This window comes from Dictyostelium discoideum (assembly GCF_000004695.1).
Source record: "Dictyostelium discoideum AX4 chromosome 6 chromosome, whole genome shotgun sequence".
Classification (NCBI taxonomy): Eukaryota; Evosea; class Eumycetozoa; order Dictyosteliales; family Dictyosteliaceae; genus Dictyostelium; species Dictyostelium discoideum.
This window is the reverse complement of record NC_007092.3, coordinates 1,088,859-1,113,858: the sequence shown is the minus strand read 5'-3', so window position 1 is coordinate 1,113,858 and position 25,000 is coordinate 1,088,859. Positions and strand designations below refer to the sequence as shown.

The window sequence follows — 25,000 nt, the reverse complement described above, 5'->3', positions numbered from 1 at the left end:
AAATGAATAGTTAGTATGTCAAGAAAAAAAATAAAAACAACAATAATAATAAAACACTTACAACAATACTCATTGCGAAAAAAAAAAAAATTAAAAATAAAAATAAAAAAAAAAAAAAACGATTTTCTTATTCCAAAATTTAAAAAACTTTTTTTTTTTTTTCCAAAACAATTAATTAATTCAAAGAAAAAAAAAAATTCAGGGGAAAACATTTGTATAATTTTAATTTTTTTTTAATAATAAAATCAAAAAGGAATTTAAAAAAAAAAAATATTTTAATTTTTTATATTAAATCTTTTTAATTTTATTATGGGTTTTATTTTATTTATAGTTTTATTTGATTTCTAATTATTTATTTATAAATGATATCAACTTCTTTTCAAAATGACATAGTGGATAGATAAATCTTTCCTTTCTCGACATTTGATTAAAATTGATTCATTTTTTTTGTTTAGAAAATAATATTTATATGATGATGATGATGATCAACCTTTCTTTATGATATAGTGCATAGATAAATCTTTCCTTTCTCTATCATTCGATTGGTAGTGATTCATGTATTATATTATATTATCTAAATTATAATTGAATTTTAACCATTTTTATTTGATAAAATTACTCTATAAAATATAATATTAAAGGTAGATTTAAATTGATATTTATTTATTTATTTATTTATTTATTTATTTTTATGGATTTACCTTTTTTTTATATTTTAAACTATCAATCAACTATAATCTAAACCTTTTTAATTGTTGGAGTTAGATTTTTATTCTATTTGTTATTTTTTTTTTTACATTTATATAAATGATTTTTTTTTTTTTTTTTTTTTTCAAAACTTTCTATTTGTACTCAATCATTTTTCAATTTTTTGAATTATTTGAAAAAAAAAATAAAATAATTTACTATTTTAAGTAAAATCCAATAGCCAAAAAGAAAATTTCCAAATCTGGAAATATCCAAAATAAGAAAATGGTTAAAGGGGTTTATTACAATATAATGATTTTAAAACTTGATAATATCATTATTATTTTTATTTTATATAAATATATTTTTTTTATTTTATTTTTATTTTTTTTTTTATTTTAAATTAATTTAATTTTTGTCTTGAATTTTTCATTGTTATAAAGAAAGTTTCTAATTTATCTTGCATAGCAGCCATTTCAGGTGGACGTAATTGAGAATGAAGTTTTAAGCCTTGTTCAACAATAACTAACTGTTGATCAAGAGCAGATTTTAAGAGTTCAGCAATATTTTTATATTCTGGATTTTGTTTGAGATAATCTTCACTCATAAAGGTTTCGTAACGACTAACACCACCATTTACAGAGGCATCGATAATACCATTTAATAACATTGTTAAAGGACTAATGGATTCTTGAGTGTTTGCTTGATGTCTATCGATTCTAGCGGCCAATTCATCATTCTTTTGAACGATTGAGTTGAGGGCATTTTCAATGGGTGAGATTTCAACTTGTTTACGTTCGACGATTAAACAACGACGTTCTGTACAAGGGAAAGAATTTTCACAAACAAAGTATAGGTTCATTACCCAAAGATCTTCAAATTCATTTTGAGATTTAGTGGCAGTGGCATTCTTTTTGAAAGGTTTACTATAAACAAAGACATTGACCTTATTACGAGCATTAAATTGTTGAACACGATGTGGTACACGTTTCTTGTTGGTGATAGATTCAGCGTTTGCACTATCATGACGTTTTTGTGTTTCACCAATGTTTGAAATGTTTACAGAGGTGATTAAAAGATATTGACCATCGGAATCTTGAATTTGTTGAGAAGGAACCTCAGTGGTTTTAAGTAGCTCAGATTTTGGCCATTTATCTTGAATCTTTGAAATGAAATCAGATAAACGATCAAATTGATTACCCTTGTAGATGAATTCTTTATTTTGAATTGAACTTGGGAAACCTTTACCATAATAACCTACTCTGAAATAATCCTCGAAAACTGGATCGGCAGATTCATTGATTTTTTGATAGAAAGCACCTTGTTGACGAAGATAAGTAGCAGCGGAGTTCATATCACAAATGTTCATAGTGAAATGATGAACCAACTCTTTAACCAATGGAATTGCTCTATCCCATGCCTTACCATTATTAAAACATAACAATATCTCCTTATAGAGTAATTCTTTACGTTCAGATTCTTTTTGTTCAGGGAAAGAACCATATTCTGAGGCAGTTTGAGCAATTACTTTATTGGCATCCCATTGGTAGAGTGAAGCATGTAACATAAGAGTCACGGCCGCCTCAATATAGTTACCCATTTCGTAATGTCTTCTACTTGTCATATGAACGAATCTAATGAAATGAGCGGTACGTTTATGTTCTTGAAGATAATATAATAATTTTGAAACTGATGAAAAGATCTCTTCTTCATCGCCACTCTTTACATCATTCATAAAGGAGGTGATTAAATAAAGGAAATGGTTGATATCATGAATGAATTGTTCTGATTTGGTCTTGATAGCATCGGTTGATTTATTTAAAACCAAAGACATACATTTAACATTGAAAAAGGTTGAGAATGATCTTAGGGTAAATGGTAGCTTACCATCTACACTACGACAAACTATTGGCCAACCTTTTCTATTCAAACGTTCAGTTGAAATCTCCAATAATGAATCGATAGTATGATAGAATAAATCAGTGTAACCATTGGTTTGAATGATTTCACTCTCTAACATATCATAAAAGATTTTAGTTGCTACACGTTTTGCATCCATAGTATCACTAATTGATAATTTTACAATTGGTCCAATTAGCACTGGTATAAAGGTTGATCTTTCTTTAATTGGTACTGTTGCCCAAACTCTTTCAAATACTCTTGCCATTTCAATTCTAACATCACCACATCTAGTTTTAATAAATACTGCTTTTGCTGGATTAACAGATTCAAATTGTAAATCTTTACAATTTAAATATGAACTTGTCAATAAAAAGAATGATCTCCATTGAGTAAATTCAAATTGACTTTGATTAATTAAACTATTACCACTACCACCAGTATTTGCACTTGAACCAATATCATTATTATTATTATTATTATTATTATTATTATTATTATTATTAGTGATGGTAATACTATTATTATTATTGCTATTGTTATTATTATTTGTTAAAGTTGAAGTTGCAGTTGCAGTTGCAGCTGGTACAACATTTGAAGGTAAATAAAATATTACATCTTCTAAAATACGAGTCATTCTAAGAATTGTTTTTAATTGGAAAACTGTAAATGTCCAAAAATCAGATGGGAATTTTGGTGATTCAAAAATTAATTGTAAACTATCATAAAGATTAATGAAAAAGTTTTTGTTTAATTGTGTAACTGATTTATTAACCATCTCCCAATGTTGAACACCACTTAATCTAGCAGTACCTAAAATGAATGCATAAATTTTAATACGTAAATTATTTTGATTTTCTTCATTCATTGTTGAAATCATTATTGATAATTGTGATGTAATTGATGATAAACTTTTACGTTTTTCATCAACTGTTGAATTTGTAGTTGTAGTAGTGGTAGTAGTTGTTGTAGTAGTAGTAGTAGTAGTAGTAGTGGTGGTGGTGGTTGTATTATTTGTAGTAGTTAAATTATTAATATTATTACCATTATTTAATAATTGTAATAATTCTAAAATTGGTACAAAGAAATGTAACATTTCCATTAACCAAGGATCTTTATCTTTACCACGTAATTCAGATTTAGTAATCATAATATCAACGATTAAACCCAAGATCATTAAACACATATCAGTTTCTTCACTTGATTTACTAAAATGGAAATGTAATAATTGGAAAACCAATGGTAATAATTGTTTTCTAGTTTCTTTACATAACATCATTGGACCATTGATATAGGAGGAGAGTAATTTCAATTTTAAGATTGAAAAAGTTTTCTTCTTTTCATCATGTTGAATGGATTTCATGAATTTCAAAGCTATAATACCCATTTCTTCAACTGTAAAGAATTTCTTTAAATCTGTAAACATTGATTCGAAATTTTTTAAAGCTATAGTTTTAGCACCGATTAAAGATGGTGAACCACTTAACATAATCTCGCAAAGTATATCGACTACACTCTTTAGATTGGTTTGATAGGATTCATTATTGCTTCCACCCAAAGTATCCATTTTATTTGCAGTGAATTTAGTTTTTGAAGCAACTACCAACTTGAAAATATATTCCAAAGCTTTCAAAGATGAACTAATTTTTGAAGCGTTTGCAGGTATTTCAAAGTTTTCTAAATTCTTTACAACGGAACGAAGTAAATGAGTATGTGCAGTGATACCAGTGAAAGAGTCTTGTTTGTTATTTGAGCTTGATAATGGTGTACCAAAATATTTTGAAGCGTAAAGATCTAAAGCTGGACGATAATTTGAAGTCCTACTCTCGACCAATACACCAATGATGAAAACGATTGCACGGAAAATCTCCATCGATAGGGGTGAATCATTCAATTGTTGATCTAAAATTGAGAGGAAATTATAAAAGATCTCTTGAAGATTACGTACAAGATCTTGAGAATTTAAGAAAGTGATATCCTTAATCAACGATGACAAATCGCCACCATATTGTTGCCATCTTGATAAATTCACAACCGAAGGATTTTGAGTTAAACAATTTGATACAAAAGTGGTTCTAACTTTAATTGAATCTAATTTCTTTGTTGATTTACTTGATTTCTCATTATCTACAACACCACCATTGATATAACTTGAAACTGGTACATCATCGGTATTGGATTTATAGACATTTATTGTATATTGTTGATCCTTAATGATAGAACCTTCATCAGACATAAATTTCAAATAACCGAAACCAATGGTTTGTCTCTCTTTATCTTTCTTTTCTGAACATTGTCTGAATAAAAAGAAAAGATGAGATTTTTCAAATGTTTTTGCAGTTACCCAAATCTTTACAATCTCATTCCATTTACAAAGTGCCGATGGAATAAGTGGGGTTTTAAATTCACTAGTTGATGATTGACCATTTGCAAATTTAATTGCATCATGAATGATTTGACCAGATTCAGTACGAACTTGTAATTGTACCTCAATGTTTTTATCAGAGAAATCCCCTTCCTCCAATTGAATATACATATCATTTCTTTCACCACCAGGTAAAACCACCTCTGGTAATTGTAATTTTAAAGAGGTAGTTACACTTCTAAAATCTGGAAACTCTTGAAGGAATTGCTGATAATCACCAGTGAATAATTGAACTGTAAAAACAACACCTTTAGCTCTAGTAATTGGTTCATAGATTGTAGTTTGTTCATTTATAATTTGCTCATGAAGATTATAAAAATTATTTTCACTACTAGTGGTATTCAATGTAATCATTAATTCACTAACACCTTCATTTGAAAGATCTAATCTCTTTACACCACAACCAACAAATTTTCTAAACAATTTAGTTGGACCACCAAGATTATTTAAATTTGAACTACTTGACATATTTGCATTTGAACGAGTTAATGTTGGTGATGAATTTGGATCCTTTGATGAGAGTGAATTGGTTTTTCTGTAAAGTTTAGCCACTAAATATAAATCGGAATTTAAATCCTTGAGTTCTAAATCTCTAAAGATTGTTCTAATTCTTTCATTTGGATTCTCTGGTTCAACAAAAATACCATGAGGTGGTACAATACCACAATAACTCTCTGATAGGAATTTATTCTCTGATCTATTATAAATTGATAATACAATATCAATATTATCGCCAGATGAATATAAGAAATTATTTAATGATATTAAAAGTTGTGAATTAAATTTCGTTATCATTTCACCATTATTATTATTATTATTACTATTACCACCACTGCTATTACTATTTCCACCTTGTTGTTGTTGTTGCTGTTGTTGAATCTGTTGTTGTTGTAATAAATATTGTCTAGATTTCATTTTTATAGTTTGCATTTTTTTATTTGGTGAATTTGATAAAATTGGTGAATTTAAATTTAATGATGATAATGATTGATTTAAACCACCATTAACATTTGGTGAAGATATTGATGATGGTGATTGAGCTGATACTGACACATATGAAGAGCTAACCATTGAAGAAGAGGAAGGTGATGAAGATGATGGAGATGATGATGATGATGAGGATGGTTGAATTCCATTGTTTGAATTTGATAGACCATTACCATGATTTGAAAATCCTCCGCTTGAATTTAAACCATTTGGTGAACCATTTGATGGTGGTAACATACCACCACTCATTGAAAGTGATGATGTTGATGATGATGATCCTTTACTCTTTAATAATACATTTGATAAAAAATTTTTTGAACTACCCTGTTTATTTAATTTTGATGATAAAAATGAGGAATTACCTGGTGATGATGAAAATGATGATGAAGATTGAGATGACGGTGATGATGAATATTGAACTTGTTGTTGTTGTTGTTGTTGTTGTTGTTGTTGCTGTTGTGATTGTTGTTGTTGTTGCTGTATTAATTGAGATTGTGATTGAGTTTGTTGAAGTATTGATGTTTGTGATTGTGATGATGAAAATTGTAAATCTTTATTTGAATTTGATAATGGTGAACCATTAGCACCACCAATACCACCACCACCATTCATTGAACTACCCAATATATTATTACCATTTGAAGGTGAAGAACCTGGTAATGTAGTTGAACTTGAATTGGTTGGTGATGATTGACCTGATGAAATTGGTGATTGACCAATGGATGAAGAATTTGGTGATTGTTGTTGTGATAATGATGTTGCAGTTGATGATGAGTTCATTGGTGATGGTGATTGTGATAATATTACATTGGCTCCATTTAATAAATTATTTGTCGATAAGGATGATTGTAATCCTCCGGCGGCCGCTATATTTGAATTATTTATATTGTTATTGTTATTACTATTTACATTATTTAAACTATTATTTAAATTAGCTCCACTAATTTCTAAAGAATCATATTCAAATGAATCTCTAAAACTATTATTTAGAGCTACAATTTCTAATTTCTTTTCTTGATACATTGTACAAAGTGTGAAAACACCTGAATTTTCAGCATCTGCTAAAATCAAATCAGTTGCTACCGTTGGTGGTATATTTATACTGGTTCTTTGAGATGCTTGTTGACATGCTAATGAACTATAAGTATTTGGAATCTCTTTTCTTAAAACTATAGTCATACCTGTATCTCTTCTACCTTCATCAATGACCGAAAGAATACGATCACGTAAATCATAGGTAATCTCTTTTGGTGATTTATATAATAAAATTTGATTTCTATATTGAACCAATTGTGATATCTTTTGTGATAAAACTTTAAATTCATTATATTGTTTACCAGTTGAATAAATCTTTAATAATGTTGCCCATTCTACAATTGTTGATGTTATTTCATTTACAATTGATGAATTTGACATTTCATCATTTGTTAAAGTTCTATTTTTTTTAAAATGAATAAATAAATAAATAAATAAATAAATAAATAAAAAAATAAAATTATTATTATTAATATTTGTTATTATAAAAAAAAAAAAAAAATGGGGGTGTATAATTAGTAATTACAATTTTGAACATATTGGAATATGATTTGGAAGTGATAATGGATCATCAATATCAGTTTGTTCTGGTAAAATTACAACAAATGATTGAGGAAAGATACCACTTTCTTGGGTAGTAACTGAAACACCACTATACCATCCAATTTGTTCTTGTGATGTTTGTGCATGAATTTGTACAAAATCTCCTACTGATAATGGTAATTGAAATTTATGTGTTGCATTAAATGGGAATAAAACTAAATAAAAAAATAAATTTAAAAAAAAAAAATAAGTTTTAATATTTTTTTTTTTTTTTTTTTAAAATTTAAAAAAAAAAAAAAAAAAAAAAAATTTTAGTATAAAATCACATACCAATACCAGTTTTGGTAACATTTGTCCATTCATCTAATTTTCTTGGGGTTGAGACTGATAATCGACTTGAAGAGCTTGACACTGATGCCATTTTTTTTTTTTTTTTTTTTTTTTTTTTTTTTTTTTTTTTTTTTTTTTTTNGGGGTTTAAAACTTTTTTTTTTTGTTGGTACTTTTTTAGTGTTACTGATATTAATGTTACAAAGGCTGTGTGTTTTTTTTTTTTTTTTATTTATTTTTAGAATTGTATGTATTTATTTGAACTAATTTTATTTATCTAAATTAATATTATTATTACAATTAATATATATATATTTTTATTTATTTTTTTTTTATTATTTTTTTTTTTAATTATAAAAACTATTTAGAAAAAAAAAAAAAAAAAATTAAAAATAAGGAGAAAAACAAAATCCAAAAACAAATTTTATTATAATAATCAATCCTATTGATAATAATAAAATTAAAATTTTAAAAAAAATAAAAAAAATAAAAATAAAAAAATATTAAATAAAAAAAAAAAATTAAATAAAAATCAAAATGTTAGGTTAATTGTGAAAAGAAAGAAAAAATTTGTGTGTGTATATTTATGTGTGAGTGTGTGTGTTTGGTGTTGATATTTTTATATCATAAAATCAACCTAATGCCCCTGAATTAATTTAAAAATAAAAAAAATTTTAAATCAGCCTGCAAAAATAGCATAGTGGGTTTGGTGGGTTTAAAAAAAAAAAAAAAATAAAAAAAATAAAAAATTGACTTTTTTTTTTTTTTATTTCTAATATTTAAAATTTTCCATCTAAATTTGATATTATTATTATTATTATTAAATTTTATATTTTTTTATAATTTTTTATTTTTTTATATTTTTTTATTTTTTTTATTATTGTTACCTCTTTTTATTTTTATAATTAATTTTTATATAAAAAAAAAAAAAAAAAAATTTGAAAATGGTTTGTTTTTCTTTCCATACATAAAAAAATTTATAAAATATTAATGAATAGCAAAAAGGGAATAGTAATTACTATATTCTATATAGTGTATGATATGTTGCTATGTGTGTTTTTTTTTTTTTTTTTTTTTTTTCTATTTTTAATTTGGGAATGACTTAAACTTTAATTATATATTATAAATACGTGTACATACGACCCCAATTTTTTTTAAAAATAATAATTTAATGAAAAAATTTTTATAAAGAAAAAGGGGAAAAAACAAAAAAAAAAAAGAAAGAAAAAAAAAAAGGAAGAAAAAAGAACAGAAAGAAAAAAAAAAAAAAAAAAAAAATAATGTTGTTACCACAAACTCACTTAATCAATATTTTTCCATTAACAAAAAAAAAAATAAAATAAAATAAAAATAAAATTAAAGAAAACATTTATATATAAATATATGTATAAATAAAGTATTTTTTTTTTTTTTAAATAAAAAAAAAAAATAAAACAATGTGTAACCCCTTTTTTTTTTTTTATTATTATTATTTATTTTTTTCCCCTTTTATAATTAATTAAAGTGCATGTAATAAAATTTTCAATATTAAATCATATGAGAGTGTATATTGATAGATTTGATTGATTGAACAAAACAATAGTGTCCGTAGATATCCTTTTTAGGCATACAGATATCTAAAATAAACAATAAACAACACCATTAACCCCTACAAACAACACACATTAATGATATCACAGGTGATTTAGACAATAAAAATCCACTTTTTTTTTTTTTTTTTTTTTTTTTTTTTTTTGGGGGGGGTTTAAAAATGGATAAATACATATTGAACCGTTCTTTTTTTTTTTTTCAAATTAATGAAGGTGTGTGGTGGTGTGTTTGTGGGTGTTATACAAAAAAAAAAAAAAAAAAAAAAATAAATAAAAAAATAAAAAAAATAAATAAAAATGATTTCGATTTTTAAATATTATTATCTTTACTTTGAATGTTCAAAAACACAATCACCATAATTTTTATGTATATTGGAGGTTTTTTTTTTTTTTGTTGTTTAATTTTAATTTTCCAAAAATGGGTGGAAAAAAAGGTAAAACAACTTCCTTTTTTTTTTTTATACTTTTATAAAAATATAATATATAATTAAATAAAATGAATAAACGAAAGGCGGTGTGATATTTTAAAATTATATTATTATAATAAAAATTATTACAAATTTAAGGATAACAATACTAAAGTAGAAAGTAAAAAATCAAAAAAAAAAAAAAAAATTATAAAAAAAACAATAAAGTTTTCTGTGTTTTTATTACTAATTTGGTTAACTGTGTGAGAGTGAGTTTATTTATTTATTTTTTTGATTTTTTTTTTTTTTTTTTTTCAATACAAACATACCAATATTTATTTAAAAAATAAAATAAAAATTTATATATGAATATAAATTTATTTAAAAATACACTGATCAATTTACTATTAACTTGAAATTATATTGTATATTTATATTTATTAGGAAATTATTTTAAAATATAAATATATATAAAATATATAAAAACAAATTAGTAATTCGATTCTAAAAAAAGTAAATAAAATAAAATAAAATAAAATATTTTTTAAACAAAATAAAATAAAATAAAAAAAAAAAAAAAAAAAATTTAAAAAAAAAAAAAAAAAAAAAAAAAATATATTTTTTTTTTTTAATTTAATTTTTAATTTTTTGGGGGGCTCAACTGATCACATTAAAAAAATATTTTTTTTTTTTTTATACCGCAAAAAAAAAAAAAAAAAAATGAAATTAATTAAATTTTTGAAAAAAAAAAAAAAAAAAATGCAGATTCGAAGATTGTAGACTGATTAAAAAAATTTTTTATATTTTTTCATTTTTTTTTTTTTTTTCCAAAAAGTAAAATTTTTTATTTTTGTTTCTGTTTCATATTTTTTTTTTATTTTTTTTTTTTTTTTAATAAATAAAAATTATTTTATTTAATAATAAGATATTTTAAAAAAAGATCTAATCTAGTTTGTACCCATTTGACAAACTTTAACATCTAAAGCAACATCATCATTGACGATATAACCCCAAGAGTGAGATTGACCTGGTTGAATTGGATTATCGAGTCTCCATGGTGAGACATCAAAAGAGAGACCATTGTTTACAGTATAAACTTCCCAAACATTGTAAAGAGCACTGTTATTACTAAGACGAATATCGACATGTGAGAGTGGACCTTTACCATTATTTGTGATTTCACAACTATATTGTTTATTCTTTTGTTCACCATTTTTCCATTCCTTTTCAACTGTACATTTATTTGAGACTGTACAAACAACTTGATCTTGATTGGTGGTGGTGGTTGTGGTAGTAGTAGTTGAACTTGAACCATCAGCTTCTTCTTGTTGAACAATTGATTTTTGTTGTTTATTTGATGAAATTGGTGATGGTGATTGAGTGACAGTTGGGATTGGACTATTTTGACAAACTTGGATATCTAATGGTTTATCACCGACGATGATGTAACCCCATTCGTGAGATTGGGTAGCTTCTAATGGTTTGTCAATTCTCCAAGATGTTAAATCCCATGATAAACCATTATTTGGTGTTATGATTTCCCAGACATTGTAAAGATCACTATTACCATTTATACGAATATCAATGAATGATACTGGAACTTTACCATTATTGGTTATAAAACATTTATATTGTGTATTAACTTGGTCACCGTTTTTCCATTGGTTTGAAACTGTACATTTATTTGAAAGGTTACAAACAATATCGGATGATTTTTGTTGAGTTTGAGTTTGTTGATTTGATTGTAAATTATTGGTATATGGTGTTGCACCACCACATAAATTAACATTTAATTCTTTACCACCTTGAACAGTGTAACCCCATGGATGAGATTGGTTAAATGCTAATTGTTGTTGTTGTCTCCATTGAGGGAAATTATAGGTTTGACCATTATCTTTTGTTTCCATTTCCCAAACTTCTTTAGTTTTACCATCACCAGATAATCTCATTACAACATTACCAATTGGTGTATTACCAATATTTGTTATATGACAATTGAATTTTGCATATGGAACATCATTATTTTCAACCCATTCATTAACTTTTTCACAATGATTCACTAATGGACATAAAATTGTTTCACTACCACTTGAATAAGCTGCTGCAATAGCTATAATATATTTCAAGAGAAAAAAAAAAAAAAAAAAAAAAAAAAAAAAAAAAATTAATATTTATATTATGATTAATTAAATTAATAATTAAAATTTTAATTTTACATACCTGAAGCGAGTACCATAACTCCCATAGTTGTAATTTTTTTCCAATTCATTTTTTAAATTTTTTTTTTTTGATTTTATTTAATTTTTTTTTTTTTTTTAAAATTAATAAATAAATAAATAAATAAATATAATGTATTAATATATATAATTGAATAAATAATTTTTTTTTTTTTTGTTTGTTATTTAGTTTGTTGTTTTGAATGATTTTAAAATTTAAAATTTATTTTCTATTTATATTTTCAAAATTTAATATTTATCTCACACAAACATTCGAATATTTCAAATTGAACAACACTCCATTCTATAGTAATCAATAGTTTAAGGAATTACTAAAATTGGTAAAAAATTGTATATTTAAATATATTTTTTAAAAACAAAAAATAAAAAAAAAAAAAAAAAAAATAATTTTTTAATTTAGTAAAAACAAACCCCTCAGATTTAGTTATTTTATAATTAGTATGGTATTTTTTTATTTTTTTAAAAAAAATTAAAATTAAAAAATAAACCCCCATTCCTCTTTAAAGATATTACCACTTTTTTTTTTTTTCTAAATTTAAACACATTACTATTTCTAAAAAAAAAATAAAAAAAAAAAAATAAAAAAAAAAAAATAAATGAGGTACACAAACCCTTTTTTAATTTTGGGAGTATATACTTTTTTTTTTTTTTTTTTTTTATTTATTAAATTATTATTTTGTTTTTATTTTTATTTTATTTTTTTTTTTTTTTTTTTTTTTATTATTATTATTATTATTTTTTTTATTTTTTATTTTTTTTCTTGTTTATGATATTAATTAATTATTTTCAACATGAGAAATTAATTTCCATTCAGAATCAACACCTTCTTTCCAAAGAGTTACTTGATTATCACCACATGAAACAGCTAAAATATTACCAATGACAGACCAACTAACTCTCCAAACGATATCATCGAATTTTGGTAAAGGTTTACCAGACCAAACACCATTTTCATCTTGAGTCCAAACAATGACGGAACGATCTTGTGAACAAGATGCGATTTTAGAATATGGTAAGCCAATATTTGGTGCCCATGCAACATCTCTAACCCAATCTTTATGATCTTCCAATTGTTTATCAAGAATCCATTTATCTTCTACATTCTTGAAAATCTTTATCAAATTATCACATGAACCTGTAACAATTCGTTTAATTGGTGCTGGAATAATTGTATTGGCACTATTTACCAATGATGTTGGTATTGCTGCTGGTGACCATGATACTGAATTTACACCAATTTGTGATACTTGAATCTTTTGTGGTGCTTCCCAAACATTATCTTTTTTTTTTTTTTTTTTTTTTTTTTTTTTTTTTTGAAAATAATATTGTAAAAAAGAAAGAAAATAAATAAATAAATAAATTATGTGTTAGTAATATATAATTACATATTTTTAAAAATAAATAATCAAAACCCATTATTACTATTATTATAGTTTATAATATTTACTATTATAATTATGAATTGTAACTGAACCATCCGAACTTGCACATGCTAGACTTAAACCAAATTCATGTGGTGCCCATGAGATTGAATTTACTGATAATTCATGACCTGCATATTGATGAATGATACTCCAACTATTATTACCAACTTCTTTCCAAACAATAACTTTACGATCGTATGATGCTGATGCTAAAATCTTTCCAAATTTTGGGTGTGCCCAAGCAACTTGCCATACTGGACCTTCGTGTCTTAATTTTTTAAAAAAATAACAAACAAACAAACAAACAAATATATATATATATATATTAAAATTTGGAATTTGCATGTGTGTGTGAAAAATAAAAAATAATAAAAATATGAGTACATACCCTCTTAAATCTACAAGGTGTTGTGGATTTTCACCGCCTACATCAAAAATTTTAATCATTTTATCTGATGAACATGTTGCTAAAAATTTACCATAATAATCAAATTGAGCATCGTGCTAAATTATTATTATTTATTATTATCATTATTATTTATTATTATTTTTGAAAATTGATACATGCAAAAAAAAAAAATTAATATTCGTTTATTTATTGGTATTAAAATAAAAGATTTCTAGTAAACAAAATAGTATACTTACAACCATGTCTTCATGACCAGAATCAACATTTTGAGTTGCCTAATTTATTTTTTTTTTATTTTTTTATTTTTTTATTTTTTTTAATGTTAGGAATGTTTGAAACATTTAAATATGTAATATTAAGATAATTATTTACCATTTTCAAAGTTTTTATATATATATATTTGTGTGAGTGAGTGTTTTTTTAATATAATACAACAATAGTTTTATTGTAGATTTTCAAATATAACTATATATTGAAATTCCTTTTTGTTTTTTTTTTTTTTCTATAAATATCGAAAATTACTAAACTATCGTCCGTTTGTTATTTAGTAATTATTTCTTTTGTTGTTGTTGTTGTGGATGTTGATGATGCAGTAATATGTTGATATTTTTTTTATGGTCATAAAAAAAGTCAAAATCAATAATGATGAATAAAAAAAAAAAAAATTGAAAAATTTTTTATTTTTTTTATTTTTAATTTTTTTTATTTTTTTTTTTATTTTTTTTTTATTTTTTAAGTTCAATTATAAAAATCAAATATTTAATATAAATAAATAATTTCTTGAAATCTAATTTTTTATTTTTTTATTTTTTTTTATTTTTTTTTAAAAAGACAAAAAAAAAAAAAAAAAAAAAAAAAGATAAAAAATAAAAAAAGTGATAATTTTAAAAAAATAAATTTTATTTTAATTTAATTTTTCTTTTTTTTTTTTTTTTTTTTTATGTGTGAGTCATCTGAAAACTCAGCACTTCCAAAAAAGCATTTTTAGACGAGACAGATATTTTTTATTTTATTTTTTAATTAAAAATTACAACAGTACAAATATTTATCCGATTTAATGAAAATTGATTGTTATTTTTATTATAATAAATATATTATTGAAATTTTATTTAATTATAAAAATAGATAAATCTTGGGAAAAAAAAAAAAAACAAAATTAGATTTATTATTATTTATTTTTTTATTTTTTTTTTTATTTTTTTTTGCATCATATTTAGAGTCTGTTTATATCAAATTAGCTTAAAAAAATTAATATTTTATTTTTGGTTTTCTTTGGATCTTTAAATTGGTAGGATCTTTTGAAAAAGTTAATTTTTGTGAAAATGGCTTGAATGTTCTCCCATTTTAAAACTTTTTTTGAATTGGATAATACAATTGGGACTTGAGATATTCTAATCCTTAGGTCTGTAATTGGGGAGAAGAAGTTGAAATCTGGATATGATAAAGTCGTTTGGTATTTATTCTTTTTAGTTTTGGTAGGGGCTAGAAGTTTGGTTTGGAGCGTTTTAATTTCAGCCAGGCTTTCTGGCAGTTTTACTTGATTTGTACATAGGTATCTTTCTTTTTTTTTTTTATTTTTTTTTTTTTAATGACCTCATCCCAAATTGAGATGTGTCCTTGTTTTATTTAATTTTATTTAAGTATAATATATATATATTTTTATGTATGAATTTATAAAATTAGTATTGAAAGAGCTGTAATGGGTTAAATGTTCAGGTACATAAGTTTTCATCAGTTGCGAATTCCAGACGTGGATAAACTTTTCCAACTTATTCATTATCTTCCACGTATGATCTATTTGGGAATTTTTTATTTCCCTTCTTCTTAAATGTTCGATAACCTTAATTATTCTACCCATTCAGCATCCCTTGTTTTTGATAAAATGTAAACTACCAAATTCAAAGTAACCGCTTTATCTTCATTATCAAATTTTATCGAGTTTCTTCTTATCCATATTACTTCCATAATTGCACCCACTAAATTTTCTTGAAACTTATCGTATAATCTTTAAAGAATGGATTCAGACCAGATGCCATACTTGGTATTGTTAGTAATAGAAGTCACTTTCGAGTATATATCATTACAGATTGGTAGAATTATTTTACAGTTAAAGAAGATGTGTTTTATCTTTCTTTTGTTCGAAAAATTAATAAAAAAACGAGGAATGCAAAAAATATAAAATTTTGTAATAATCGCGAATAATTAAGCGACATAAATTAATATATAAAGTTTTTATCCCTGGTAAAATACAAATATAGAAATAAATCTGTAACTGAAAAGACGTTAACAAATACAAGATTCTTACTTTATTCTCAGAAATTTTACCAATGGTTTCTTTAGTAAAATTAATTTTAGTATAAATAGTAAATAAAATAAAAATTAATTCATTGTTGTTTCATTCCAAATTGTGCACAAACGAAAGCTTTATTATATTATATAAGAGATATAATATTATTTATCATTTATTATTTATTATTAATTATTTCTGTGTGTTCAAGGGTCACACAAGTATATACGTATATACAAATTATAAAGAGTATTCCATAGGAATTGGAATACGACGTTCATTACAATTTCATCAAAGACATCGTAGCGAAGTGGTCTAACGCGTTTGACTTGAAATCAAATCTCCTAGGAGGCGCAGGTTCGAACCCTGCCGATGTCGATTAGTTTTAAATAGATCATAAATTTACGAACTTCGTAAATATAGTTTAAAAGTTCGAAACTTGGTCTTCTTGACCCATTAAACTATCATAAATTAAGGTTAATGAAAAATAAGAATGATAAATACGGTCTCTTCTTTAATTGTAAGAAAACATTAGAATTTATTGGTCACAGATCCAAAAACTCCATTTTCATTAGAAAGGTTTGAAAAAGTTGGACTCTTGAAAAATTAAATCCAAAAATAAATTTACAAACAGAATTGTACCTATAATCTTAGATTCTACAAAGAATACTTTGAATGGGGATACTATGTGTAATATATGACCTATCCAGATGAAAAGCTCTCTTAATAGACTCTTCTAAATAAATGGTACAAAAAGGATACTCTAGAATATATAAAAAAAGTAAAATATTTAAAATTAACTTTTTCAAAAATCCAAACAATTTTTAAGACCCAAACAAATAATTAAATAAAGAAAATTAATATGCAAAGTATATTGCATTCCAGAATCAGTCTTCCAATACTTTCTCCTTCCACCAATTAATCTAATCAATTACAATTTTATTATTTGATTCAATTTGTTTAAAACTATTAGTTAATATTTATTTCCTTTAATGGATAAACTGTTATAAATCAATATGAAAAAAAAAATCCCTAAAGTCGGTCAAACATCACCCACCCACTGTAGCAGTGCCAATCAAACCACCCAAAAACAGTCCAAACAAAAAACCAATTAAAACAAAAATCAATCAAACCACCCAAACTACTAATTAACTAAGAAAAAGGTGTAATAATAAAAAAAAAAAATAATAATAAAAAAATATAATAAAAAAAATAATAATAAAAAAATAATAATAAAAAAATATAATAACCATTTATTTTTATTTATTTTTAATTTGAATTTAGTAGTAGATAAAAAAAATAAACAATTTAATTAAACCAATTTTTTTTTTTTATTTTCCCTACTTATTTTTATTTAAAATAATTAAAAAAAATGGTTGGTAAACAATTCTAAAAAATAAAAAAATAAAAATAACTTTTGGTCAAACTTTGGCTTTTAATGGAATACCCAATATTTTATTTTTTTTATTTTTTTTTAATTAATTTATTTTATATAAATAAGTTTATTGTGTTTTTAATTTTGCTAAATGAGAAACCTTTAAAAATACATCATCCAATGCTTTAATTATAAAAAAAAAAAAGATTAATATAACTTGAAAATGATTTTAAAATATATATATAAATATTATAATACATACTAGAATGTGAAACAGACCAATCTCTCATTAATTGATTATTTGGATCATTTGTAATTTCTTCTAATTGTTTGAAAAAGTTTGCAATGATTTGATGATCAATTGTTACAGGGAAACCAAAATTTAATTGTAAAGCGGATTGTTTCATAAATTTACAACCTGGAATTGAAAGAGTTACAAATTCAACTACAGCAGGTATGGATTCGGGCGATTTGGCTACGATATTAACTGAATAACCTTCACCATATTTTGATTTCAATTGTAATGAATTACCATTGCATGCCATTACACCTTCATTCATAATGACGATTTTGTCGGCCAAAATCTCAACCTCATGCATATCATGAGAGGTGAGAATTATTACTTTATCATTTTTGATACTCTTTACTAAATCTATTAAATGTCTCTTTGAGGAAGGATCTACACCAGTGGTAGGTTCATCCATAAAGATGATTTTAGGATCACCAATGCAAGCGATTGCAACAGAGAGTCTTCTTTTCATGCCACCTGAATAGGTTGAGATTAGGTTATTTGAAATTTTTGATAATCTAACTTGATCTAAAACCTTTTGAATTTGAGATTCTCTTTCTTGGGCTGGGATACCCTTCAATTCAGAGAATAGTTGTAAATGTTCTCTAGCTGTCATTTCTGCCCAAAGAATATCATGTTGTGGTACTACTGAAGTAATTCTACGAACGGCAGCAATATTACTAATGACACTATGACCATAGACCAAAGCATCACCAGCAGTTGGTTCAAGTAAACCAGTTAACATACCAATTGTTGTTGATTTACCACAACCATTTGAACCCAAGAAACCAAGAATTGTACCTTTTTCAACGGATAATGATAAATATTTAACGGCATGAACTGTTTTCTTTGGTCTGAAAAGTTTAGTATAACTCTTTGATAAACCACAAATGATTAATGGTGCACGATTTGAAGCATCATGTGCTTTGGTTATTGCAGCTCTAACATCCTCATCATCGAAATATGGTGTTGGAATATGACGTACTTTCTTTAATGATAAACCCCAATAGGATGGTAAAACAAAAAACCATGGTGGAGAGGATGTACCATCGTTACCTGGTATAATATGTTCGAAATACCATGCCAATACTGTATAAACTCCAATTAATGCCAATAGATAACAAATTGATTGACCAGTTGTTGGAATTACAGTTTTCAATACAGTACCACCAATATTTAAATCTGTTGAAAGATCAGAGAACTTATAAGTAAGTAGTGGATAGTTTGTTGTAACATTACCAATATCAGTTAGAACTTTAGTGAAATGAAACATTGGTATAAAGAAAAGTATAATTCTTGCAGCCAATGCACCATTGCTGTTGGTTTGATAGATTAATTCAAAGATCATAGTACCCATACCACTGAATACCAATTGAAAGATTGAACCAACGATGAATATACCCATACCAATTCCTATTGCTGACTTTGTGGATTGAATAAAGGTTAGGAGGAAGAAGGCCACTGATGACATTGATATTGTGAATAATGAAAATGTGATTATCAATACAAAGAAATTGCTACCCAAAAAGAATGGTAATTGACATGCCAACCCAACGATAATGGTAATCAACGATATCAATATATCAATGGTGAAACTTGTAATGAACCAACTAATCCAATACTGATTGACACTCAACCCCATCATAACCATACCCTGTTTCAATTTATTCTCTTTCTCAAACGACACTTTGTATAATAAAAATATGAATGATATCATTGAACCGCAATAATAGAATAAGCCACCCCAAACCCTTGCTGCCCCCTGTTCTGGAGGATAACGTGGGAACGCATTCGAGCCATAGGAGATTGTTGGTGGTGGTATCTTTTCATTTCTAATCTTTTGTGAGTAATATGTAATAACAGCCTTTTCAATAGCTGTTGTTATCGCAATCGAATAATCCGGACATGTAGCTAAAATATTTGGGCATGTTGTATTTACAACCACATTGAATTCCAATGAATTTCCATCCATTTTCAACAATGGCTCATTTTTGGGTGGTGCACCATTAATTTGAAATCCAAGTGGAATCGATAAGAAATCAACTGCTGCAATTGTAACATTTGGATGTGCTAATACAAATTCAAATGAATCCTCTATTGAATTCATCATAATTAAACCACCTTTTAATCCAATAGTATTGTTTAAATCTGGTAAATAACCTGTATCACTTGGATAACTATAAATACTATTATTATTAATTTCACCTAACATTTCCATAATTGCAATTGCTGATGGTGAATTACTTGGTGAAAACATAATATTAAAACATCTATTTTCACCATATGATTTACAAATTGGTAATTCTTGATTATATGTTACAATTGGATCTATTTTTATTTTTTAAAATAAAAAAACACACATATATATATATATATTAGTATTATTTATATATATTTATTTATATATATATATATATATTTTTTTAGCTTACTTTCATTACCAGAACCAAAATGAGAAATTAAAAATAAAATTATAATAAAAGCAATAGGTGATAAAATTTCAATACCAGTTGAAAAGTATGATCTTATTGAGACTAATAAATTCTTTTTTAATAATAATTTTAAATGTAAAAATTCCCTTTTAATATTATCACCAAATGAAATTTTATTATTCCTTATTTCATCTTCATCATTATATCTTGAATATGTTGACATTTTTTTTTTTTTTAATGTTAATATATTATTAAAAAAAAAAAAAAAAAAAAAAAAAAAAGGAAATTAAAAAGTTTCTTTTTTTTTTTAATTTGTTGTACAAAATAAATACAACTTAATTGATTTTATTTTTTTTTATTTTTTTTTTGCGTTTTGAAAAAGTTTTCTTGTGAGTATTCCAAATTTTTTATAAAAAATATAAAATTTTTATAAGGTTACAATTTTCTTTAGATATTTTTTTTTTTTTATATATATTTCGAAAAAATACCACAATTTTTATTTTTTTCTTTTTTTTTATTTTATTTTTTTTTATTTTATTTTTTTTTTTTTAATTAGAAAAAAAAAAAAAAAAAAAAAATAAAAAACAAAAAAAAAAAAAGGCTAAACCTCCTCATAAGAATAATATATTTATTATAGATAATAAATATAAAAAAAAAAAAAAAAAAAATGTGGGGTGCCAGTGATAAAAAATATAAATCGAATCAGTTTCGTGCTATGGTATGTTTTTTATTTTTTATTTTTTTTAATCGTGATAACTTTTTTTTTAAAAATAAAAAATACAACATATTAACCATACTTTTTTTTTTTTAAAATAGTTTTTTAAAAATGCAACATTTATAAAAAGACAAAAGTGTTCATTATGCGTTCAAATTTCAATTCCTTTAATATTAGTAATAATTTTAGTTATTGTAAATTTTTGGGTAAAAAGTCAAATTGGATCACTTCAAACCAATGGTGGTAAACTTATGAATTCAACATCAACTTATCAATATAATTCATTAACGTTTGGATATATGTTAAGTGTAAATGAAAACAATATAACAGAGATAGGGTATAAAGATTCCGATGGCAGTGGTAGTGGTTTATTGAATTACACACCTCAACTTTACATACCAGCATTTAAGGCATATACACCATTCTTTGTACCATTCGCATCGGTTGAAAATATGGATGATAAAATATTGGCAATGAAGGAGAATGCAACATTTGAATCATTAAGTTCAGAGACTCTACCACTTTCAGCATTGATTTTCAATGATTTTAATGTTAATAATAGGTCATTGGATTACACAATTCAATGTGAGGAGCAGTCAAGATACTCTTTCTACCCATACGAAGCATTCGTTGCATTCTCAATGAATACCATGACAACTACAATACTTAATTATTTCTTGGGTGGTAATGGTACAATCTATAAATCGAATATTGCAACTTTACCATACTATCAACAAAGTACAACAATTGATATCGCTTCATTACTTGGTGGTTCATTCTACCCATTTGCCCTATCTTTTATTATGCCATTATTTATTTATTCAATTGTTTATGAAAAACAAGAAAAATTACGTGACCTTTCTTTAATGGTAATTATTATTTATTATTATTATATTATTATATATAAATAATAGATAATAATAATAATAATAATAATAATAATAATAATAATAATAATAATAATAATAATAATAATAATAATAATAATAATAATAATAATAATATTAATAATTTTATTTATTTATTTTATTTATTTAGATGGGTCTTAAGATTAGAAATTATTGGTTTATGACTTATATATTCAATTTTTTAATTTATTTTATTATTATTGTATTTGTAGTTGGTGTTAGTTCAATATTTGGATTTGCAGTTTTTGTAAAGGGATCACAATTTGCAATGTTTTTATTCCTTTTTGCATGGGGAAATTCAATGATTACTTTTTCATTTTTCCTAAGTACATTTTTCAAAAAAACTCGTGCTGCTTCAATTTTTGGTTACTTTTTAGTTATTATTGCTGTAAATTTAAATTCAATACTTTCTTATCAAGTTTTTAAAGATTCAACTCCACCAGTACCAGTAAGTTTTTTTTTTTTTTCTTTTCTTTCTTTTTATTTATTTACTAATTTATTTATTTTATTTTAATATTTTTTTTTTTAAAAAAAGTATTATTGGATACCATTATTAGCATTTTATAGAGGAATGTCACAATTAAGTACACAATGTGGTATTGATTTATGTCCAGAATGGTCAGCATATACATGGGAATTTGAAATGTCAAAAATTATATTTTGGTTATATATTGATGCAATAGTTTATTTATTAATAGCACTTTATTTAGATCAAGTTTTACCAAGAGAATTTGGTGTACCAAGTCATCCATTATTCTTTTTAAAACCAATTTTAAATTTATTTAAAAATAAAGATAATGATAAATCAAATACAATCAATGGTGGTAGTGGTGGTGGTCGTAGATTTAGTGAAACTTCAAGTTTAATTAATTCAGCAGATTTTGATGTTGAAAATAATAATGGTGAACAAGAAATTGTTGAAGATGAAGATGTTTTAGAAGAAAAAGAAATGATTATCAATCGTAGATATGATCCAAATGAAATGACAGTTATAATTGAAGGTTTAACAAAACATTATGTCGGTCGTCCAAAACCATCGGTTGATAATTTATATTTATCAGTTAGAAAAGGTGAGGTTTTAGGATTTTTAGGTGCAAATGGTGCTGGTAAAACCACAACAATCAGTATGCTCACTGGTTTATATACACCAACATCTGGAACTGCTCATGTTGCAGGTTTAGATATTCGTTATGATATGGATAATATTCATCATGTAATTGGTGTTGCCATGCAATTCGATATCTTTTGGGAAGATTTAAGTTGTGTTGAAACTTTACTTTACTTTACTCGTCTAAAAGGTGTCCCACCAGAAAGAGAAATTCAATCAGTTGAAAGTATTCTTAAAGAAGTTAACCTCTTTGAAGTTAAAGAAAGATTAGTTAAAGAATTAAGTGGTGGTATGAAAAGAAGATTATCATTTGCTGTTGCAATGACTGGTGATTCTTCAATTATTTTCCTTGATGGTATGTTTTTTTAAATAAAAAAAAAAATAAAAAAAAATTACTAATAATAATAATTTTTTTAATAATTTAATTAGAACCAAGCACAGGTATTTCTTCTGAATTGAGAAGGGATTTATGGCGTACAATTAATGACTTAAAAAAGAATAGATCAATTATTTTAACAACACATTCGTAAGTATATAAATATAAATAATAATAATAATAATAATAATAATAATAATAATAATAATAATAATAATAATAATAATAATAATAATAATAATAATAATAATAATAATTAATCTTTTTAATAATTATTAATTAATTAATTAATTAATTTGTTTAATTTATAGAATGGAAGAAGCTGATGTTTTATCAAGTCGTATTGCAATTATTTCACAAGGTAAATTACAATGTATTGGTACACAAAATCATTTGAAAGCTAAATTTGGTGATGGTTATTCAGTTAGAATTAATGTTGAAGAACCATATATTAATACTCATAATCCAACAGAATTAATTACAAAATTCTCACCACAAGCAGTTCTTACCGAATCATTTGATGGTAGTTATAATTATCGTTTCCCAAAGAATACAGTTATTTCTGACTTGTATCAATATTTGGTTTCTCATAAATATGATCATCATTTACAAGAATGGAGTTTTAGTCAAACAAGTTTAGAAGATGTTTTCCTTAAAATTTCTGCAAATGATGATACAATTAATTAATAAAAAAAAAAAAACATAAACATAAACAAAAAAAACAAAAAAAAAAAAAGTTAATTAAATTAATTAAATAAATAATTTTAAATTGTATTAAAAATAAAAATAAAAATAAAAATAACATAAGGAATTAATTTAATAATTGTTTTATTTTTATTTTTTATTTTTATTTCTTTTTTTTTTTTTAAGATTGTATTTACAATTATTATTAGATATTTTTTTTTTTTTTTTTTTTTTTTTTTATTTAAAAAAATATTTTAAAATTGATTTTTGATTTGGTTGATTAAATTTTAGTTAATTTTACATTATAATCAACAGTTTGTAAAGCAATACCAAAATGACCTTTTTCATTGATTGGTTTACCATTTTGAGATTCGAAAATATAATTTAATAAAATATTACCGATTCCCAAGAAAATTTCATCTCTTGCTAATGATGAACCAACACATACTCTTGAACCACAACCAAATGGAATGAAAGAGTAAGTTGATTGAGAGATATCACTTGATAACCATCTATATGGATTAAAAGTTTCAGGATCTTCCCAAACTGTTGGATCCATAGCTAAACCATAAACATTCATTATTATTTGACTACCCTTTTCGATGGTATATGGCCCGCAAGTTACATCTTCACTTGCAATTCTTGGTAATGATAATGCACCAACTGGTCTAATACGTAATGCTTCTTTAATACATGCATTGAAAAAAGGTGTTTTTGATTTCTCTGTTAATCCAATTGTTTTCTTACCACCAGTTGCTTCCAAAAGTTCAGTTCTAACTTTATCTTGAAAATTTGGATTATTAATTAAAAATAATAATAACCATGACATTGTTGATGACGAAGTTTCAGTTCCTG

General features: G+C 24.4%; 8 protein-coding genes and 1 non-coding gene across 9 annotated transcripts in view; 3 read left to right on the top strand and 6 right to left on the bottom strand.

Moving 5' to 3' along the window:
* Nucleotides 1-600, bottom strand: part of DDB_G0292170 (hypothetical protein) — a gene marked incomplete at both ends in the record, with an annotated part of 1,575 nt that extends 975 nt beyond the window's left edge. Inside the window, one exon of the mRNA XM_629795.1 lies at nt 598-600. Within this exon, the coding sequence (XP_629797.1) occupies nt 598-600 (3 nt within the window). The remainder of the gene's footprint in view (nt 1-597) is intronic.
* A 490-nt stretch (nt 601-1,090) lies between these two features.
* docA (SH3 domain-containing protein) lies at nt 1,091-7,997 on the bottom strand (the record flags this gene model as incomplete). Its single annotated transcript, XM_629794.1, has 3 exons — nt 1,091-7,433; nt 7,560-7,791; nt 7,907-7,997. 3 exons carry the CDS (start codon nt 7,995-7,997, stop codon nt 1,091-1,093), a joined length of 6,666 nt encoding a protein of 2,221 aa, XP_629796.1.
* Nucleotides 7,998-10,848: 2,851 nt separating this feature from the next.
* Nucleotides 10,849-12,170, bottom strand: DDB_G0292054 (hypothetical protein; the record flags this gene model as incomplete). Its single annotated transcript, XM_629793.1, has 2 exons — nt 10,849-12,011; nt 12,122-12,170. 2 exons carry the CDS (start codon nt 12,168-12,170, stop codon nt 10,849-10,851), a joined length of 1,212 nt encoding a protein of 403 aa, XP_629795.1.
* Nucleotides 12,171-12,914: 744 nt separating this feature from the next.
* Nucleotides 12,915-14,346, bottom strand: sec13 (WD40 repeat-containing protein; the record flags this gene model as incomplete). Its single annotated transcript, XM_629792.1, has 5 exons — nt 12,915-13,417; nt 13,586-13,830; nt 13,951-14,066; nt 14,208-14,246; nt 14,344-14,346. 5 exons carry the CDS (start codon nt 14,344-14,346, stop codon nt 12,915-12,917), a joined length of 906 nt encoding a protein of 301 aa, XP_629794.1.
* A 1,639-nt stretch (nt 14,347-15,985) lies between these two features.
* DDB_G0292050 (hypothetical protein) lies at nt 15,986-16,843 on the top strand (the record flags this gene model as incomplete). The annotated part of the gene is made up of 2 exons (XM_629791.1): nt 15,986-16,017; nt 16,735-16,843. 2 exons carry the CDS (start codon nt 15,986-15,988, stop codon nt 16,841-16,843), a joined length of 141 nt encoding a protein of 46 aa, XP_629793.1.
* Nucleotides 16,555-16,636, top strand: tRNA-Ser-UGA-15. Its single transcript has one exon. It is a non-coding gene; the product is annotated as a tRNA-Ser (tRNA).
* Nucleotides 16,844-17,760: 917 nt separating the features above from the next.
* Nucleotides 17,761-20,577, bottom strand: abcA1 (ABC transporter A family protein; the record flags this gene model as incomplete). The annotated part of the gene is made up of 3 exons (XM_629790.1): nt 17,761-17,816; nt 17,896-20,250; nt 20,355-20,577. The coding sequence occupies 3 exons, from the start codon at nt 20,575-20,577 to the stop codon at nt 17,761-17,763; spliced, it is 2,634 nt and encodes an 877-aa protein (XP_629792.1).
* Nucleotides 20,578-21,021: 444 nt separating this feature from the next.
* Nucleotides 21,022-24,148, top strand: abcA9 (ABC transporter A family protein; the record flags this gene model as incomplete). Its single annotated transcript, XM_629789.1, has 6 exons — nt 21,022-21,072; nt 21,171-21,938; nt 22,108-22,425; nt 22,513-23,440; nt 23,515-23,611; nt 23,773-24,148. The coding sequence occupies 6 exons, from the start codon at nt 21,022-21,024 to the stop codon at nt 24,146-24,148; spliced, it is 2,538 nt and encodes an 845-aa protein (XP_629791.1).
* A 277-nt stretch (nt 24,149-24,425) lies between these two features.
* CYP516A1 (cytochrome P450 family protein) overlaps nt 24,426-25,000 on the bottom strand; it is a gene marked incomplete at both ends in the record, with an annotated part of 1,651 nt that continues 1,076 nt past the window's right edge. The window contains one exon of the mRNA XM_629788.2: nt 24,426-25,000. This exon is cut by the window's right edge and continues 107 nt beyond it. Within this exon, the coding sequence (XP_629790.2) occupies nt 24,426-25,000 (575 nt within the window).